Below are 20,345 nucleotides of genomic sequence, written 5' to 3' on the forward strand. Positions count from 1 at the left end.
GTAGGGGTTAGATACAGTCTTTATTTTCTACTTGGTGTCTAAAGCGCCTAGATGCCAATTCCTTGTACAATAATATTTCTAACCACACGATTCATAGAAACCAAAGAGCTCAAATACAAGTATCAAACCTCAACTTCACAATCCGAGAATCCCACCCACGTCTTAATAGCGATCTTATCCAACGGATCCGGCGTCTTCTCCCCAGCACCAGCCATATGCACCAAACTCCTCGAACAATGCAGGGTATGCTGATAACTCAATGAATGAAAATCCAACTTCTTCCCAATCCCGCCTATAAACCCTCGATGCTGTCTCTGCCACATCAGCGCACAATGAATCACATGTTCCCTCAAGGGCGTCCAGTAGGGGGGCGTCGTTGGATCGGGTCCCAAACGATCCCGCCCAACTCGTTCCGACATTTCGTCAAGGGTCAACATCCGTTTGCCGTCTTGATGGTCGTAGCCTTGCCAGGGTGCGGTACGCATGAATTCTTCCGTTCCTTCGCGATCCCAGCATTGCTCGGGAACCCACATGTTGGTGAGGACATCGAAGACGCAGCCTTGTGCCCGAGCTTCGGCTGTGGAGTTGCCGCAATGCAGGTATTTTGTTTTGGGGGCTGCTGTTGTTTTGAGAAGTGAGGATGGGTGAGATATTATGAGGATAGCTGAAGTGAAAAGGACGGCGATGAGGAATGTAGCGGCGTGTGAGAGGATTATGCGCGTCCTGGAGGCCCGGTTGTAGGGTTGCTGCCCCTCCAGAGGAGGAGACAAGAGGGAGTCTGCTTCTACCTCATCTTTTGACACGGCCGTGTATGGTAGTGGATTTGACTTGAAGAAACCTGCAAACACCATTGTGTGGGAAAGATCCTGAAGGATATTGCAGGCGGTGGCAAGACTAGTAGAATACAGGGAGAAAGGGAGAAAAGAGCGAAACCACTGAAATGCCATTGCATAAGGTTCAACTGTAAGGTATTGATGTCCAATCATTGAATATCTGGTGCTGTCTTCAACCTCCGAAATGCTCCTTGTGCGGATACCTAGCTATGTACAAACCTCCGGACTTTCGAAAATAGCCCTAATCTGTCCATACCATTCCAAACAGCCCCTAAAAAATCAACCTATACGTGTGGCTTTCTGTGGCGGCTTGCGTCTAGATTGTGAAAGACATTTAGGCAGTTTGTCTTTGTGTTAACGATACGTTCAATACTGCAACGATGTGGATCGTGGTAAGGTACACGCCTAACGTACATCCGGCGTAAACCTGTTCGTCTTACCAAGAATATCAATAAAATAGATTTCAATGAGTTGAATCCTCGACTCTTTGATCAAAACACCCTTCAGATCACTATCCCGAAGTCGTGCATAGAGATTTCTCAGTGTTATACCACCCGTCAATTCGAAGAGGCGAGGGCTAACTGACCACGATACAATTGGCTTGGCTAAGAGGCATAGATAGTGACTAATACAGGAAGACAGTAGGCTGTGTTTTGTAATTCGGTTTTCAATTAATATATCAGTAGCTATATGTGATATGCATCATGTTATATTTACAAATCACGTATTTCACTAGTCAACATAGTCCTGTACATCATGCTTCACTCGAAACCTCCTGCTCAGCCGACTCTTGATACGGAGGAGGAGCAAGTTCACCCGAATCTACCCACACCTTATTGAGCTCGGATTCAATCTCTTCTCTCCGACGCTTCCAGCCCTCGACATTATCAAGTCGTTTTCGTAGTTCTTGTAGCTCCTTCTCGACGCCCATCTTCTCTTTCTCCGTGCCAATTCTGTCGAATTCCCACTCATCACCGCTCATGCCAAGACCGAGAGTTAGCTGGAAGGTGTGGTACTTCTTGAGAGAGGCGCGCGTCGAGATTGTGATGAGCGTGATACCTTTCTCTTTGGATCGCTCATATAATAAGCCTTCAACATCGGATGATACGGCAGAGGTGCCTTCGTCAATGAATGCGTATCGCGGCTCATGGTATAGGAGGCGTGCAAATGCCATGCGCTGTTTCTCGCCGCCACTGAGGACATCTTTCCATTCCTTACGACAGTTCCAGCCACCTTCGCGAGATGGGAGGTATCCAAGGTGGACTTCTTCAAGGATTCGGCTCAGTTCTGCATCTGTTCGTCCGCTCTCACGCATGTCTATCTCAGTATGGGGGTAGATGACCTGATCGCGGAGAGTGCCGACGCTCAGATAAGGTCGCTGAGGCAAGAACATAATTCCATCCATGCCGAAGTCCCTCGGGCGGCTTACTAGACCCCGATAGACTGGCCAGAGTCCAGCAACAATGCGAGCGATGGACGACTTGCCCACGCCGTTGGGTCCGCAGATAAGAAGATGTTCGCCGGAATGCACAATAAATGAGAGGGACTCAATAAGGTCATCTCCGCCTTGTGGGTAGAGCGATGGCGCAACAATAGGAACATGCTCCAGCCGAACGCCATCGAAACCACTATGCACAGTACCCTGGATATCAGAAAGAGAAAATAATTCAGGGTGAGTTCCGCGAGGTTGATAGTAAGCGTTTGCGTGAACACGATGCAGGGCAGAAATCAAAGTGTAGACGCGAGAAGTATAACCAGCCAATTCTGAAATGTCTTTGATGCTGTACATCATTCGACCTCCTGCATCAGCCAAAGACAGCATCAAGCGTTTGTTGGTAATGAAATCCTTCATACGGCCGCGTTCTCGGCCATCATTTCCGGTCACGTCACTTAGCTCTTGTGTACCGCCGACTCCTCCCCACGCGGGAAGGAAGACCGGGATCGATGTCATGAGGTATCCAAAAGCAGACCATACATACTTCAAGATCATATCCTCAAGCATATTGTAGCGAATCTTGAGGCTGTATATTCCTTGCATCCACCGCTGAAGATCCTTAAAACTCTTCGTCAAGAAGACCTTTTCAATATCAGCGCCTCCATAAAAGGCGATTTCTTCGGCGTTGGCTAAAAGTCGCGAATGCAAGCCTCTAAAGTCACCTTCACGCTTACCTTCAACGGCTTTCAGTTTTCCGAACGGCGGAGAAAGCCTGCGAAGGACAGTTGCAGTCGTAAAGTAACCGCTCAGAATACCGGTGAGGGCTAGGGGCCCAAGACCACGGTAAAGTTGATAGGTGAAGAAGATCAGATCAACAGCCGGCTTGCCTAAGGATGAAGTCAAGGCAGCAGCAGAGGCGCAGAAAAGTGTCAAATCTTGAGTGATGAATTGATCAGCCCCTTGGCCCACGGCTCCATCTAGATTGGTTAGTTTATAGTAGTTTGCATTTTCGTTCAAGTATAAATCGTGTATATATCTCGTCAGGCGTGTTCGGAAAGCGATGGATATCTTGGACTGAAGGAATTGGATCATAGCATTTGTATACGAGGCAAATGTACCGATGCTACACCATTTAAGAAGCCCCCAAAGGAAGGCTCGGCCCTTTCCAGCCACTAGATCTCGAACAATTTCTCCGTCCAATCGGGCAACGAGCAGCGACAAGTATGTTCTTAGGAGAAGAAAAACAGCATGGCTCATCAAAAGCCCAGTTTCTTTGGAATGCCACCGCGGGTTCATGATGCTCATGAGGCTAAGAAACTGGTGTAAGAAGGCGAGATTTAGGCCTGGTTTTGTGGATGGTGGTGGTATCGCAGAGATGGCTTCGCCGCCTCCTAAGCCCGCTGCACGCGGAGGGTTTAGGAATAATCGTCGATGGGCGTCGAATGTGGTTGGCTTTGTGGGATGGATGGTGACTTTGGAAGTCATACTATCCTTGTAAGGCACGTATATGATCCTCGATCCGTCCTTTCCGCGCAGCCCAGAATTCCTCCGTAGCAAGCGTCTTCCCTGAGCGTGTTCCGTTGACCGTTTGTGTAGGAAGCTGTAGCCGCCATAGCTAGATCCGATGATAGCTATTATCAAGGACAAGGTCGCGAGTATCTTGCTGGTCTTAGACGATCGTTGCAGGCGAGCGCGAAATAGTTGGACGTAGCGTCGGTAAAAAGCGACGATCGGATCTTCCGCTCGTTGCAGTGTTGACTGCGCCGCCATTTTGAGTGAACGGTATTCGATCTGCGCAATCACGGCTGATTACCAGCACACGAGCAACTATGGAGCTTGTCAGTGAAATGACCGCCGGCGGTCCAACAAGCTTTTCGGCATGCTTTGGTGATAACCAGTTAGTATACAAGGGATGGATGAGCCCTCAGTTCGCAAAACGTGATTCACATTCGATATAGGAAGATAGAATGGATTGGTGGTGGCACAGATTAGTATTCCAATGGAATGTTGCAGTGGTGTGGTGTGGTTGTTGCGAATGACTGCTCCCGTGACGTCGATGCATGTGAAGAACCTCGGGCCACGACAGAGCACGTGCCTTGGCATTCTCTCCGAACTTTAGCATTTCCTGGAATAAGCATCAACGTTTTGCTACATGTTGAAGAGGCGTTGATGAGAGCTAGATAGATGAGTAGAGTTGTCTTTGCAAAGAATCAAGCTTATCGTATGTTGGTGCTGTGTCCATGCCTACACTGTTCAGACTTGGCGTTGGCTGTTCAGCCAAATACAAGATAGAATGACAGCTTCTTCAGCCTCGCACGAAGTAGTACAAGTAGTTGATCTGCCGATTTTTTAGGATTTGGAATTGAACTCGGGCTTCCTTGGTGGAAAATTATTAGGCGCATGAGATGGATCGCCCGGCTGTAGATCAGTCTACGCAGGAGCTCTTTGCTTGAAAGCGTGTTACTCGGAGCTCACTGCTCAGAAATGAGTACTCTGTAGTACAAGTACAGCTAGATCAGATCTACACTCCGTACGGAGCAGGCTATTTGGTACATAGTAAGCGATCGATAAGTCCCATCACGATGCCGACGACTCCAAACCAATCCTTAACCGCCGACCCCAACTCCGGCCTCCTCCAGTAAGAGCGTGCAACGATGGCAGATTTGTTTGATTGGCTTGCTACAGAATACAGGGGAAAGCAAAAACGGGGTCTGGCCATGTGATTGGGCAGATTCAGGACCCTGGCACATAGGCATAAGGATTTGTGGACTGACAAGTTACTACGTACGAGTACAAGCCTGAATTGCTGCCGTGGAAGACGCAGCAGCACACTGCGGAGTGGCGGTTAAGCGCAGGACCAGTGGCTGGCCTGCTGCTGGTACAGGGGCCCTTTGCCTGTCGCATTGACCATCTGTCCCCGGAGCCTACCCGTCTAGCTTCTCGCTGACTGACGAGGTGCAGCTACTTGCACAATTGACCATAGATGTTCTTACCACGAGGCAGACTGTATTAAAGAATCAATATTTTTCGAATATTCGTCTGTACGGAGCAGCTTGCACCGAGCGACGAGAGAGACAGACAGAATCAATTATTGATCCAGCGGGAACTAGCGACCAACTAAGCTAAGCTCGCGGTAATACTAGTACGCATCAGTCGTAGTTCGCAGCATCGCCGCAGTACATTGCACGTATGGTAATTACCGCTTGTAAGTAATAATGCTGAGGAGGCGCGAAGAGCCCAGCCCGATTCGCTGCCAGTCAACCAACACCACCGCCAGTCTGCCAGCCTCCACGACGGACAAGTCACCCAGTTAATGCTCGGTAAGTAATGCCCAATACGCAGTACCGAGCTAACTTCTAGTTAATTATGTGCTCGTCGCTAACCTGCTAACTCAAGTGGCCTGTCGACATCCGCGTTGGGCGATCCACGGACAGACCGAACTGCATCGTTGCCCAGACCGAGCCTTTCTCCTCTCTGGACAGAACCATATCGGACCTCCCCAATCGACCTTTTTCGGTTCTCTGAGTCAGGTGTAGCTACGAGACTCCTCTACGGCTGCATCTTGAAAGAACTCATTCTGCTGGCCCCCAATCAGAAAGAGAGCGATAAAGCAAGAGTAGGAGAGAGATAGAGGCGCCTCATCAGCTCAGGAGTTGATGACAGACGCAGGTTCGATGTCGACAATCGCAGTGAACACCGTTCCCGGTACGTGGCCTTGGATATAGCTTAGGAGCTACCACTACATCGGTCGCATCATTTCATATTAATTATTTACTTCTTTTAGGCCCAGATTTCGCATTGTCGCTGCCCTCCGCCGGTAAATCGCAACCACCTCCGCCATCTGACCATGAACCGCCTGCCGCCAACTCATCGTCCGCATCGGATTCTCAGAACAACCTAACCGCGCCATCCTCACATCCAAAGAAGAAGCGTTCGCTTTTGCTTGTTCCATCCAGGACATCTTCCAGGGGAAGCAAAAATCAATATTCGGAAATGACGACCGATACCGTGCAAGATGAGTCGGTGACGATAGCCAACTCGCGCACCAACCTCACCAAAAGACGAAGGGATCCTAGCGAGTCAAGTAGTAGGCGGTCGCATCAGAATGAACAAGACAAGAATCAAAGTACAAGAAAGGAGCAAACCGAGGAGTCAAATCATGCCAGGACCGAACGAAAGCCCAAGTCACAGTCAAGGTTCTTCTCCATCCTGAATTGCTGCAGCTCTTCGATGTTAGATAATGAGAATGATGGACCGGATCTTCCCGCAAAGAAGGCAGAGCCCAGACAGCCGCTATCTTTGCGACAACCGGTGGAATCACCCGTCTCAACTGGAACAGAATCGACGCCTACAGAGTCGAAAGAGCAGGAACCCCTTGACGAAAAGACGGGAGAATACACAGGTTCACAGCCGGTAGAAGAGATTACTACTCCTAGCACCACTGTTTCGACACAGTCCACAGCGCTGCCATCTAGTTCGGACCTGACGCAAGAAGCTTCGACACCGCGACAGGAAGCCACCTACCAATACGGCGTGGTGCCAGATTTGGTTCCGTCATCGGACAGCAAAAAGGATAAGAATGAGGATGCGATCGAAGAGGAACCTGAAAATGAGACATCAGAGGAGTTGTTGCATGAGAACCATGGTCCTGTCATACCTGAGGCACCGATCATTGCAGAGGCAGAAGAGGAACATAAGTTGGAGACGCACGAGGTTGTCGTCGCTCAACCACCTGCACCGGACGTCATTCTCCCGGGACCGCCTCCAACTCCTGGAAAACAAAGCGCTTGGTTGCTTCCCCCGCCTCTACCGCATTTACGAGGGCGGAAATGTTTGGTTCTTGATTTGGACGAAACACTTGTGCATAGTAGCTTCAAGGTGGGTTTCTATTCATTACTAGTATTGGATATTGCTCACACTGAGATAGGTCCTTGAGCGCGCCGATTTTACGATCCCAGTAGAGATTGAAGGTCAATGGCACAATATCTATGTCATCAAACGGCCAGGCGTCGATCAATTTATGAAACGAGTTGGTGAGCTTTATGAGGTCGTTGTCTTTACGGCATCAGTTTCAAAGGTAGGCGGCTCGTCATCACCTCTATTTTCAACCTATGTTAAGACGGTTTTTTTTTTCTTTAGTACGGCGATCCCCTACTGGACCAGCTAGACATCCACAATGTTGTCCATCATCGTCTGTTCAGAGACAGCTGCTACAATCACCAAGGAAACTATGTCAAGGTCAGTAAACCCTTACACATGAACTTTTCAGGGTCTAACAGTTTGAAGGACTTGTCACAAGTCGGTCGTGATCTTCGAGAAACAATCATCATTGACAACTCGCCCACCTCGTATATATTCCACCCTCAACACGCCATACCTATCAGCAGCTGGTTTTCAGATGCCCATGACAACGAATTGCTCGACCTAATCCCGGTTCTCGAAGATCTTGCGGGTGCTCAGGTACAAGACGTCAGTCTCGTGCTTGATGTTGCATTATAATAAAGTTCCGTATATCGTTTCTACTTTGGCCTCCTCTTCAAGCGTTTCTTTCGTTGTTTATCTCTGATTTACATATATTCCTTCCGAGCATTGACCTTTTTGATTCCTTATATTCTCTTCTCTCATCGCCTCCGTCCTTGATCATGGCGACCGCTTTAGACCGACCACCGTGAAAGCTTGCAATGGACTTTATCCCAGATGTGGTTCACATCTAACATGGCGACTGGAAGTCGTTTACATTCAGGTTACCCCTACCATCCCTCTACATTCAGCATTGTTGAGCAGTCTCTATTCCCTTCATTTCTTCATCTTTCTGTATTTCTTCTCCATGTTGGCGCATGTTTGCCTAGTGCACTTTGAATCTCGATGACGGCTGAGACCGTTTTTGTTTGGCCTCGTTAATCCCTGCTCCAAGCGAGCTTGCTGTCCGACTTTTCTCTTTTCTATTTTCTGTGACCATCTTGAGCATTATACGGGCGTCTGATTCTGGTCATCAGTCAAGATCTGCTCAGCTTTACGCATTCAATCTTTATTCCAGTCTCATATCTCTATCGTTTTTTCCTGCCCCCTTGTTTTGATGCTTTTGAGTTAAAACTGCACGACCATATTCCCCCAGATTTCTCGATTTCTTTCCGTTTAACTTGATTATTCGAACTGATTGTTGTCAAAAATATGTTTCATTGTTCTCATCGTTCTGTTTATCAATACTGAGAGGAGAGTACGATACGATACTTTCAGATGTCCGCTTGAAATTGACATTCGGACAGTGTGCACGGACATAATCTCATGTACTTCATTTCACTGTTGCTAGTTGTGCGATGTATATACACGAGTTGTAATTCAATCAATCATGGACAAGTTGCGTCGTTTTTAAACATACAGTAGGAGTAGATGTAACTATTTAAGTTAACGGTTCTGCCTGCTCCATTAGCGGTGACCCTCGGCAGCTCTTCCCCGCAAAAAAAGTTAAAGCAATGAATTAATTGATCATCTCCTCCTTCCTCGACGTCATCCTCCTCAACCTTACCACTTACTTGCAGCCAGCTTTCACCTTTCAACCACTATTCAAAACCAAAGAGAAATACTGCATTCAATATGAAGGACCGAAATGGCTGGGACGGAAAACTGAGACTCGACGACCCGGAGAATCGCCGAGCTGTTCTTGCCAATCCGGAAGCTTTGGAGGATCCAGATTACTCAGATGAGGATGCTCCGCCTGTTGAGGAGATTAATGCGGATGAAGGTATTTATTTTCTTTCTGCTAGCTGAGATTTCTATTTGTGCTGATTCTTGCTCTCGTATAGATTTACTCGAGGACGAGGATCCTGACGCCGAAGTACGTTTTGTCTTACTGCGGGGTTGCCATCTTTTGGAGAACAACCATACTGGCAAGAGCTTTGAGTTGTAGTTCGACTTACTGATACACGGCGTGAAGGATATAGACCTGGTACATTTACGAATATCAAATATCACCGCGTTGAAGCTAGAACGATTCACCAAGCTCGAGGTAAGTCACGCCACGCCGACTCGCCCGCGATTTGACACCAAGAACAAAGCCTTACTCGAAATACAGAGACTATGCCTCCGCCAAAATCAAATCAGCCGCATCGAACTCCCCTCCACCCTCGGCGCAACCCTCAAAGAGCTCGACCTCTACGACAACCTCATCAGTCACGTCAAGGGTCTCGACGACCTGGTCAATCTGACGCTGCTCGATTTGAGTTTCAACAAGATCAAACATATCAAGAATGTGTCGCATTTGACAAAGTTGACCGACATTTTTTTTGTGCAAAACAGGATTTCGACGATAGAGGGGCTTGAGGAGTTGGTGCATTTGAGGAATTTGGAGTTAGGGGCGAATCGGATTAGGGTTTGTTTTCTTCCAAGAGAAAAGTGGTGGTGGTAGGAAAACGATGCTGATTGAAGTAGGAGATTCAAGGATTGGATAATCTCAAGGCGCTGGAACAATTGTGGCTGGGAAAGAATAAAATCACAGAGATGAAGGTACGTCTCTTCTATCGCCTCTGATGCAATTCGCGACTGACAGACATAGAATCTATCATCCCTCTCCAACCTTAAAATTCTCTCCATCCAATCGAACCGTCTCACCAGCATCACCGGCCTCAACGAGCTCCCCAACCTCGAAGAACTCTACATCTCCCACAACGCACTCACCGACCTCTCCGGTTTAGAGAACAACAAAAACCTCCGTGTCCTCGACTTCTCAAACAATAAAGTCACAAAACTCGAAGGAATCTCACAACTGACTGAACTAGAAGAAGTCTGGGCGTCAAGCAACGGATTGTCGAGCTTTGAGGAAGTTGAGCGCGAATTGAGTGATAAGAAGAAGCTGGAAACGGTGTACTTTGAGGGGAACCCGTTGCAATTGAAGAGCCCGGCGTTGTATAGGAATAAGATCCGGCTTGCGTTGCCGCAGATTAAGCAGATTGATGCTAGTAAGTTTGTTACTTCTTTTTGTTGAGAGTGATGGATGCTAACAGGGCCTAGCCTACGTGCGCATTTCTTAATGCTTAGGGCATGGTTGATGGGATTGGGGTGGCTAGATTCGGATATAATAATGACCTTACGTATTGATATCACATGGCTTCTTTCTCTTACACTTACACAAGTATCCTAGACGGCGTTGCAAGAACAGGGTCCTTAATCAATCAATTGATATTGTCTATCATTCTCCCAAAATTGCATATAACTAGTGGGGTATCATAAATCACACCTCTACTCCTTCAACAACGCCAGCAAACTTCCCTTCAACTCCACACTCTTCGTCCTTTTATCCATATTCTTTACTGTCTCATCCTGCCCACTGCGCAAATGCGACGTATCAATAACTCCATCCGCAAACACACCTCTCGGAGCCCCCGCAGCAATCACATCTTGTATCCGAGTATCATCCTTGATCACTGGATTATTCCCATCCCATGCATAGCCCGTATGAATGTTATTCCATGGATTTCTGTCGATTTGTTTCTCGTGGTCATATGTGGCTGGGTTGATGGCGCATGTAACGTTGGCATTCACATGTACATCACGGGCCGGAGTGTCGACGCGAGACGGAGTCGGCGGCGGATGCTGAGGAAGTAGAAGCGTCAATGGAGATGCATCAACGGCCTTGGAAGCTGCTTCAGACGTCTCGTAGATCGCTGATATCTTGGATTTATCGCCGCCCTAAAACAAACACCGATGTGCATAAATCAGCCCCCTCTATCCTCCTCTCATCTGATTCTTAAATTTGATAGTGGGGGAAAGAAACTCACTTTGTCAGGAAGAAAAGTGGCGACCTCGCCAAACTTTTGCAGGGCGTTTAATAGACATCTCCGCTCTGCGATGTTGCGCAATGGCTGGCTTGTTTGAATGTCAATCTGGCGGCTGAAGAGGGTGATGGCTGAGCGAGGGGTTTTGAGGATGCGCCGGGCGGGGTTCATGGTGTGTAGATATTTTGTTTTAATGGATGTTCATATCTCCGAAATCGCGTTTCAGATATGGGGATGGTTGCTTTCACATGGTTTCTCGTCGGTGGTTTGAGTTGTAGTTGCGGTTAAAAGTTGCGGACAAGCCGTACCTACGGTAGTTATCGGGGATAAGAAATTGGAGATCTCCATTGTTTGATTTGATTGGTTGGTTTTGTACTATTATTCTCCGACTAGGTACCTCTACGCTTACGATCTCTGATGAGTCTGATCACATCTCAAATACTGTCGCTACAATTTCATGTCTGATATCAAAAAATCCATATGTGCATAATTTTCATCATTCATCTATCTGCAGAACGGGCTTACTCGTCACACCCGCTATCCAAGCGAGGTGAGTCTATGCGAAAATAGGAATGTACAAACCGTACTATTGAGAGAAAGTTAGCTTCATTTCACACGTAGCAAGAAAAGGGAGTGGAGAAGGGACATACGTTAAGAGGATCGTTGAATCTCAATCCCAAGTCCAAGCCATTAATAGCCTCAATCTCAGCCTCCTCCAGATTCCATCCGGTAACATCCAAATTCTGGGCGAGACGAGCAGGGTCGTTGCTCTTGGGGATAACGGCAATGTTGCGCTGAGTGGCCCATCGAAGCAAGATCTGAGCGGGGGATTTTCCATACTTCTCAGCAGCAGACTTGATGACGTTGTGCTCGAACAAGGTAGGTGTGTTGTGGGCTCTCTTCATGTCCAATTCGATGAAACTCAAGGGTCCGAAGGAGGAGTATGCGGTGATTGTGATTCCCTCGTTCTGGACATATTTGACGAGTTGCTGCTGTTGGAGGTATGGGTGATGCTCAATCTGGAGTGTGGCGGGACGGATGCGAGCATGGCGCAGGAGGTCCATGATGAGCTGAGCGCTGAAGTTGCTAACGCCGATGCTGCGGGCGAGTTTCTTGTCGACCAGCGACTCCATTGCCTGCCATGTCTCCTGGATAGTGGCATTGCTGAATGTGATTTTACCGTCTGCGCCGGTCCAGCTGGGAGGGTAGCGCTCAGCAGGGTCAACCCATTTGAGAGCGACGGGGAAGTGGATTAGGTAAAGATCAAAGTACTCGATGCCCAGGTCCTCGAGTTGCTTGCGGGCAATAGGCTCGACTTTGTCGCCGTCGTGGAAGGTGTTCCACAGCTTGGAGACAATGAATAATTCTTCGCGCTTGACGAGGCCGTCCTTAAGAGCGCGGGCGATACCTTGGCCGACTTCTTTTTCATTTCCGTAGTCTAATTCATTTCATACATAATCAGGATTGGTCAATCAATGCGCCGGTGTTTATATGCTTACCGCAAGCTCCGTCGAAAAGACGGTAGCCAGCCTTGATAGCTGCATAGACCTGGTCTGCGCAGGTCTCATTGTTGACTTTCCACAGACCGAAGCCCACGAGGGGCATGTCATAACCACTGTTGAGCTTGACGACGGGAGAAGACATTTTGAAGGTGTATATAGTTGGTTGTGTCTAACGACGGGTATAGTACTTTTGTAAAAAAAAAAGGAAGGAAAGAAAGAAAACGAGAAGATGAAAATGTAGAATTTAAATAGGAATACGAGTCCCCGGGGGCAACCACTCTATATCTTTCTCCTAAATTCCCTGGCCACTCCACATTCATCCCATTCTCCGATGCCGAACCTATCGTAGTATGTCACAGTCTACTTTACCTTAGCCAAAATGAAACAAATAGAGGGGCAATGGCTAACAGGCAGGCAAACCCGCGGAGCGGGGTGTCCATACTGGCAAGACCAGCCAAACAAAGTGGCGCATTCAAGATTGATTACCTATAAGAGCAGATCCTGTTCGAGCTATTTAACCCGCGTTTTTAGAAGTCTGACGCAGCCATTCTCCGTTGTAAGAGGTACATTCTATTAAATCCAATTGCTCGTGTGGGGATCGGGAAAAGTTGAATTTACCCGGGACGAAAATAGCCGGTGGGGATGGCGGCTAAAGTCGTGAGGATTTGCATTTTACCTCGTGTTTCAAGGTCTTCTAGATCATGTGCATGGAAGTGATGGGTCCATTTAGCGGATAATAAGAGGAACAGAGTTTTTGTAAATCCGCTAGAATCCTGAGTAATCAAGACTAAGAAGGACTTGCCATTAGTTAGTTAACTATTAACTAGCCATCGGTCTGGAGAAAGAATGACTCGTGATACCCGAAGCCCTAAGACAGACGTCCGGTCAAGCAACGGAGTCGACTCCGTGCACAGGACTATATATAGATATATAGAATCATTTTAACCAAGTAAAGCTGAAAGCTGCTCTTCTTTTGAACGTAAATGAAATTATGAAAGACTCAAGAACATATGTGGGAATTATAAACGACCTCACCGAGTCTGTTCCAGCCCTTAACGCCATCATGTAAAAATAAGTATCCTTAAGAAAGACATGAAAATTGAAAAGGGGGAATAAATGAAAGAAAGGAAAAAGAAGATCATTAAAATAAGTCTTTAATCATTACACGGTCTCAACTGCATTGGACTCTGGATACCGTGCGTTTCCAGTAGTTGCACCACCCAAATGACTATCACTAGTCGCGACGCTGCCGACTAACTTGTCGATCAAGTCGTCGGGAGGTAGTATGCCTTCCAGACCGCTGCTTTGGTGTTCGCGGGATTCAGGAACTTGATGGTGGGAGTGATGAGAATGATGGTGGTGCTGGTGAGGAGGTTGATGATGGCTGCTCGAAGGGAAATGTAAGTGGCCGTAGTTCTCGGTGCCAAGGTCGTGATGGAGAGACGCTCCTGTTCCCTGTGACTCCCACATGGATGGTCCTTGGGTATGAGAAATACCATGCATAGATGGTGCTGTAGTGCCGAAGATGGAGTTCAGGACATTGTTGTTGCTGTCGTGGATGTTCTGTGATTGCATGTAGTGATTATTATGCCCACTGAGACCGTATCCCGCGAGATGAGAATGAGAAGACAAGGGGAGCTCATGGACGCTGAAGAGATTGTCGCTTGCAGAAGAGACATTAATACTGCCGGCCTGTGTATTTTCCGATGCGAGACTAGTAAATGAGTCTAGAACTGATGTCACCGATGTCTTGTCCACTATACCATCATCTGCTTTGGTGATGTTGCCCAAGAAGTCATACGACCCCTGAGCACCGAACATATTAGTGACGCTGTCTTGAGAGTCTGCATAGACCGGCCACTGTTGCTGCAAACTAACTGCCGCTGGGGGTTGATGATTGTGTTGATGATGAAAGCTGCCATGAGAGTTCCCGTGATAAATATTATCTTGCGGCTTGTTAGAGAGCAATGAATCCAAAGCGAGAGGTGGCAAATCAATACCGGCTGCTGTTTGGGGACTATTTGTCGTGCTACGCTCAGGTGGCGGAATGAGACGTCTCCAAGTCGTAGTCCCAACCTCACCAGGCCGCGTCTGGCGGAACTTCCACAGAAGAATTGCCATTCGCTTGCGATCATCTCCTCCTTGGGGATTAGCGCCAAAACTATTTGACATGCGACGATGACTGCTACTTGGCATAGCGGTCAACTCCTGGATAGCAGAAAGAGACCGGAAAAACTGCCTTGTATGGTCATCGGCGGCCTGAGCAGCATCTGGTTGACCAGAGCTTTCAGCCATTTGTTTCTCTTGTGTCAGTTGGGTGAATAGCTTCGCCCACCATGAGGACTCAAAAAATGGCTTGATCTTTGTGGATGATGCCTTTTGAAGATCGTGGTATGTTTCCTGCATCTTTTGCCCTCCTTCGTAGAGATGGGTGCTGCAAGCCCAGTCCTCCATTTGACTGACGAGAGAAACGTCGCCCATTGTAGGATGTGCAAAATCCAGATCGAGTTGTATACCTAGCCGAGAGCCAGGAGGAGGGAAGTCGGTCATAAGCTGAAGATTCACCTCCAGCAGTATGATATCGCAGTCAAATGAAGATGTGGGATCGTCGACAAGAGAGGAAAGATAAGGAAAAGACGTGCGCCATCCAGGCAGGTTCTCCAGAGGCATGGGAAGTGCTACCGGACGATGTTGCTCTCCCTGTAGCCGAGTGTATACATGCAACGCTTTATCGATCCTATTTGCCTGCTGGGGCGCACTGACCCACATATCGAAGTTGAAAGCATGGATTAGATGAGAGTTAGTATCGTATATGTTTGAGCCTAGTGTGATAGGGGTTGGGAGGTCTCCATTGTAAGCATGAGAAGAGGCGGTATAGTCAGGGCATGCAGACTGTGGCTGAGTGTTGAAACTCCTTGACAGTTGATAATCGATGGAGGTTCGGTATTCGGGATTGGTGGTTGGAGGTTGTGTGTTGGGTGCGTCTGCCTTTTCACGAACAAGTCTCTCCCCTTGAACATCGTGAGCAAGCTAAGTCATTACCATGTTGACGAGCATCACTTACACTCGGGGTCACCCTTGAGGAAAGAGTCCAGCACCTGCAGGTGACTCGAGACTTGCTTCCTTGTCCGGCGTTTTCCAGTCAACTTGTATATGTATTCCGCAATCAACTCGTTGCGTCCATATGATTTTCCGCGTTCAGACCATTTCCTTCGGCCCATCGGAGGATTTGCTTCTAGGGCTAGTATCATACAGCTATTAGCACTCAACTCATGGTACGGCCAAAATGGACTTGTGCTCACCTTGTTGAAATGCATCTTCCAATGCATCCGACCAAACCGGCTCTCCATCCTTGCCAGTATCACGACGCGGTCGCGCCCTATACTCCAAATACTTCTGAGACTTCAAATAGCTGCGCTTTGGACGCATTGTCGGCATTGAATGAGCCGCAGACTGGAGCCGACGTAGCTTCTTTGCCTGCCAACGCGCCGCAAGAACATGGCTATCATGCAGACTGGTACTTGATATCGAATGATGGAACGGAACAGGAGCAGGAGGACACTTTAGAGCCAACTGGAGAGGGTCATCACGACTGCCAGCATCTCCATGCATAGCAGCATCTGCGTATGCTTGGACATTGCCTGAAGTGTGCTGGAGAGCTCTGTGAGCACCTCCTCCTACTCCTCCAACACTATCGAGTGAGGATTGAGTTTGAGGTACAAATGACTCGGTTTGCCAGTCAGCCATAGCGTGGACCAGGACTAGGACGTCGCTCTTCGCAAGAATGGTACTGGAATTCCAAACAGCAAGAGCAAGAGGTCACAATGCCAACGGCCTCACACACACTTGGGAGGCACACTGGACGGAAGAAAAGATGTCAAGAACGTAAAATGCTACAAGAGAATGTTGGAAACTGGGAAAGAGAATGTGCGAATGCCAGAGCAGAAAAGATGGTGTTTATAGTAGACCATTCTCTGTGTATTATCCTGTTTAAGGGGACCATAAGAACCCTGCTACACCTAAAGAAACTGTCTGGACTACATGCTTCCCCTTTACAGTATTCCCGCTCTCTAATCGCGACCGAGGCGGGACCGCGACTTCAGGGCTGGCCATTTGCAAGAACTAGACAGGAACACATTAGGACAGCTTTCTGTCCTTACTGCCCTGATAAGGGTTCACATAGAGGGGCATGGTGTTCAAGATACTGAGGTAAGCAAGGGGCAACCAGACGGCGCGACCCAGTCAAGGACCACTCGGAGAATTTCCGCGAATACTGCGACCAGTTGACGTCGAAGAATTGGTATAAGGCACATAAGAGTGCCATGATGGTAGTGTTGACGCTCAGTGGCGATGGCGGTCCAGGAATGTTGGTTGACCAACAATCAGCAAAAGTGCGGTTGTGCAAGAATGTTGCTGAAATTAAAGGCCAACCGACAAGAATGTAGGTCACTCAGGTACAGAATAATCCTGATTTGTGTCCGCGTTCAAGGTACGTAGTAGTGTGGAAAGGACGTGAATTTCGACTAAAGGTGCGCGGAAAAGGAGGAATATCGAAGCTGTGCCTGATTTTGCGGTTTAAGGCGGGAAGCACGAGGTTCTCTGCGGGTAATGCATACTGCAGCAACCCTAATGAAGGAGAACGTGTTGAAGGGGGAGCCTATGCGATGTAAAGAGACAAGATCCACCACGCAAGGGATACAACTTCAACTCTGGACTTTCGGCCATCTTTCCTGTATTCAACCCTATCGACAGGCTCTAGACAATTATTAACCCTCGTCTTCTGCTGCCCCTACAACAAACTTCTTCCTTCCTGTTCCAGTAAGACTCTGCAGTTTTTGTCTATCCAACTGTTGGCCAGTCTTCTTTTCGATATTACGAATCTCCTCCTCGGCATCAATTGCCTCCGCAGATGCATATTCTAGCACCAACTTTCGGCCTAAAAGATGGGTATTCTTCAAAGCATCCATGGCATTTTCTGCCTCGCGAGAGCTTACAAAGTCTGCAAAAGCGAAACCACGAGCTGAACGATCAAATTTCTTCGGAACTCGCACGGACCGAAGCTGTCCGTATGCGCCAAACAAGGATCGCACGTCATGCTTGGTGGCTTGGAATGGCAAGTTCTTGATGATAATTTTGGTTCTTCTCGCCGCCACTTTCTTGGCCGTGTCTTCTTGTCGTCTAGATTCTGCTGCGTCCATGCCCTTGTGAGACGTCTTGACCACCAGCTTATGTTGATCCAGAGTGTAACCATCCATAACCGCCAAGGCTGCCTGGGCTTGTTCCTTGGTCCGAAATTCGATGAAACCAAAACCCATGCTGAGCGTCTCTCCCGGTCGTTTCGGGTCGGTTTTCGTTTTGACTTTGGCAGTCAAGAAGCCATCCAATGATGCAAAGACTTCCGAAAGACGTGCGCTGGTTGTAGTGAAGTTAAGATTTCTGACAAACAGTGTTGATGTAGGCAATTGAGGCTCGTTGTCCTCCGCGGCAAATGTTTCGGCAGCGGAGAATCCTTGAGATTTCCCTTCAGGTCCCTCAACGCCTGCAATTAGAGCCGACCCTGTGGGTGGTGACTCAAACAGATCCTTCGGCGCACGTTCCAGAAACAATATTGAATCGCCCAACTTGCGATATGCCAATCCTTTAAAAGCCTTTGAAGCTTCGTCAGGTTTTGCAAACTCAACAATAGCAATCGTACCACTAGGAGGTATGAGCAAGCGGGTTAACTGCCCAAAAGGCTCAAACAGCTTTCTTATCTCGGCAGCCTTGACGCCGTAAGAAAAGTTTTTGACTAAAATTGCAGTTGTACCGCGCTCGCGCTGCTTGAAAGAATCTATGTTGACACCATTCGCAGTGAAATATGCTTTTGTCTCCTGGATCACATGCGTTTCTGCATGTGCCTGCTTTACAGCAGCATCCGAAGATGTAGGGTCAAGCAGATCCGACTTCGAAACACCAAGTCGGTCTGCAATAGATGACATGACTGCATCGGACTGGAAAAGTCAGCATGATTCATTCAACAGTAGAGTTGTCATCTCTTACATTCATATAAAGAGAATTCCAGTTAAAGGTAGATGAAGAAGCTTCCATTCTCCGCTTGACCTGTTTCTGTTGTTTCAACGGTAATTTGGACAATTCGTAATCATTGATTTTATATGATTTTTTGGCCGAGGCTGGTAGAATATGAAGCAAGCGACCTTGGAAATCCTTTCCATCGAGGTTCTTATACGCCTCAATTGCCGATGAAGGATCCACATATTGTATGTAGGCGAAGCCTTTGCTGGAGGTTGTGCGGGTGTCGAAAGCAACATGTATCTGAGAGATGTAAGCCATTGACCACCAAAGAAAATGATAATTGCAGATTTCGAGATAGTTTGTGCTCTTCAGATTCTAAGAGGCATCTACTAAAATACTCTTCCTGTTCACATCACGTATGCTTTGCATATCAGATGTCCCTATCAGGATAATCATCATGCGAGCAACTATCTCGAATCGTATCCACAGAATGAATGAAAGTCAAAACTTACCTCGTCAATCTTTCCGAAGGGAGCGAAGATGGTCTCCAAGTCCGCTTCGGTAGCATCATAGGCGAGATTCCGAAGGAACAGTCGGCCGGAGATACGGATAAGCTCGACATCAGCATTATAATCTTTTTCCTCTGCAGGCTCTTCTGCAACTAGTGTCTCTTCAACCTCGTCGCTATCTTCTTCCTCGATCGGTTCAACGGTATTATTAGCAGGTGCAGCAGGCTGCGGGCTGGACTCTTCTTGTTCTTCCTCATCTAGAAGACCCAAGAGACGACTGGTTTTTGACCGAAGCCAATCCATGTCGGACTTTGGTTGATCTTCTTCTTCGGAGGCTTCTCCTTCGGGTTTGTCACCTCTTTCAGGCTGACTTCCGTCACCATTTGTATCAGTTTGCACGGCTGACGTTTTTGTGGCCTGACGTGGGGTCTCCGTTTCGACCACTTTAGACTTTTTGACCGGTCGAGATGGCTGTTCATGACTCGGGTCTTGTGTTTCAACAACCACAGGTTCCAACGGAGTTGTAGCAGCAGGGATGATATCATCATTGGCCCAAGTCCTCGTCTTTGAAGGATGTTGCATCACATTGAGAAACTCTTGCAACTTGGCGTCATCTTTGGGGTTCTCTGCATCACGTTTTCGTTTCAGGTTACTAGCTTCGGATGTGCTGTCTCGGTGGAACTGATTTCTATTTCTAGTAGGTTTGCTTTCTCCAGCCTGCTCTATGGTTAGTTACATACATCATCATACAATTACCTTTCAATCATCATGCGTCAGCTCGGATGGAAAAAAGGCAGACAAAGGAATTGGCACTCACTGGACGAGCCATTTCCACGGATATCTTGGACATCCTAAGAAAAGTTTTATTGAAATATTTAGCAGCCTCCTTTGCAATTTCTGCGTCTTTGAATCCCACAAAGCCAATTCGACGATTGGGGATGACATGGGAATCCGTCACTGGGAAGCGAGACGAGAAATGCTTTCCCAGGTCTTCATTAGACAGGGTAGGCGGAAGGCCAGAGACGAATACTCTTGTGTTCTCCATCTTGTCAGTCCGCTTGCAAAATTAATCGCGGGTGCTGATACCAAGATGAGAGAAGACTTGTTAAGGTTGAAGAGGTTGTGTTGAAGATGAGAAAAAATAAACCACAGAAAATAATATAATATTTTTTTCTGCCTTCCCTTAAAGCGGTGAGAAATAGAATGACGGAGAGCGCCAAGAACCGAGGCGCCTTATCCCGAGCGGGCCTAGCGTGGTATAGCATCTCCGATTATGCTGAGCC

At 47.8% G+C, this 20,345-nt stretch overlaps 8 protein-coding genes across 8 annotated transcripts; 2 read left to right on the forward strand and 6 right to left on the reverse strand.

Annotated features, from left to right (window-relative positions):
* Positions 1 to 122: 122 nt before the first annotated feature.
* Positions 123 to 851, reverse strand: EYB26_008277 (uncharacterized protein; the record flags this gene model as incomplete). Its single annotated transcript, XM_054267532.1, has 1 exon — positions 123 to 851. One exon carries the CDS (start codon positions 849 to 851, stop codon positions 123 to 125), a length of 729 nt encoding a protein of 242 aa, XP_054123507.1.
* A 736-nt stretch (positions 852 to 1,587) lies between these two features.
* Positions 1,588 to 4,038, reverse strand: EYB26_008278 (uncharacterized protein; the record flags this gene model as incomplete). Its single annotated transcript, XM_054267533.1, has 1 exon — positions 1,588 to 4,038. The coding sequence occupies one exon, from the start codon at positions 4,036 to 4,038 to the stop codon at positions 1,588 to 1,590; it is 2,451 nt and encodes an 816-aa protein (XP_054123508.1).
* Positions 4,039 to 5,942: 1,904 nt separating this feature from the next.
* Positions 5,943 to 7,767, forward strand: EYB26_008279 (uncharacterized protein; the record flags this gene model as incomplete). The annotated part of the gene is made up of 5 exons (XM_054267534.1): positions 5,943 to 5,973; positions 6,053 to 7,146; positions 7,196 to 7,345; positions 7,408 to 7,506; positions 7,555 to 7,767. 5 exons carry the CDS (start codon positions 5,943 to 5,945, stop codon positions 7,765 to 7,767), a joined length of 1,587 nt encoding a protein of 528 aa, XP_054123509.1.
* Positions 7,768 to 8,862: 1,095 nt separating this feature from the next.
* Positions 8,863 to 10,295, forward strand: EYB26_008280 (uncharacterized protein; the record flags this gene model as incomplete). Its single annotated transcript, XM_054267535.1, has 7 exons — positions 8,863 to 9,010; positions 9,072 to 9,103; positions 9,203 to 9,274; positions 9,341 to 9,637; positions 9,697 to 9,771; positions 9,821 to 10,223; positions 10,276 to 10,295. The coding sequence occupies 7 exons, from the start codon at positions 8,863 to 8,865 to the stop codon at positions 10,293 to 10,295; spliced, it is 1,047 nt and encodes a 348-aa protein (XP_054123510.1).
* Positions 10,296 to 10,503: 208 nt separating this feature from the next.
* Positions 10,504 to 11,210, reverse strand: EYB26_008281 (uncharacterized protein; the record flags this gene model as incomplete). Its single annotated transcript, XM_054267536.1, has 2 exons — positions 10,504 to 10,953; positions 11,043 to 11,210. 2 exons carry the CDS (start codon positions 11,208 to 11,210, stop codon positions 10,504 to 10,506), a joined length of 618 nt encoding a protein of 205 aa, XP_054123511.1.
* A 385-nt stretch (positions 11,211 to 11,595) lies between these two features.
* Positions 11,596 to 12,683, reverse strand: EYB26_008282 (uncharacterized protein; the record flags this gene model as incomplete). The annotated part of the gene is made up of 3 exons (XM_054267537.1): positions 11,596 to 11,625; positions 11,690 to 12,477; positions 12,539 to 12,683. The coding sequence occupies 3 exons, from the start codon at positions 12,681 to 12,683 to the stop codon at positions 11,596 to 11,598; spliced, it is 963 nt and encodes a 320-aa protein (XP_054123512.1).
* A 1,019-nt stretch (positions 12,684 to 13,702) lies between these two features.
* Positions 13,703 to 16,288, reverse strand: EYB26_008283 (uncharacterized protein; the record flags this gene model as incomplete). The annotated part of the gene is made up of 4 exons (XM_054267538.1): positions 13,703 to 14,487; positions 14,542 to 15,552; positions 15,606 to 15,782; positions 15,844 to 16,288. The coding sequence occupies 4 exons, from the start codon at positions 16,286 to 16,288 to the stop codon at positions 13,703 to 13,705; spliced, it is 2,418 nt and encodes an 805-aa protein (XP_054123513.1).
* Positions 16,289 to 17,307: 1,019 nt separating this feature from the next.
* On the reverse strand, positions 17,308 to 20,107 carry EYB26_008284 (uncharacterized protein; the record flags this gene model as incomplete). Its single annotated transcript, XM_054267539.1, has 4 exons — positions 17,308 to 18,531; positions 18,581 to 18,853; positions 19,066 to 19,779; positions 19,880 to 20,107. 4 exons carry the CDS (start codon positions 20,105 to 20,107, stop codon positions 17,308 to 17,310), a joined length of 2,439 nt encoding a protein of 812 aa, XP_054123514.1.
* Between the last annotated feature and the right edge of the window lie 238 nt (positions 20,108 to 20,345).

The sequence above is a fragment of the Talaromyces marneffei genome, chromosome 6 (assembly GCF_009556855.1).
Source record: "Talaromyces marneffei chromosome 6, complete sequence".
Lineage (NCBI taxonomy): Eukaryota > Fungi > Ascomycota > Eurotiomycetes > Eurotiales > Trichocomaceae > Talaromyces > Talaromyces marneffei.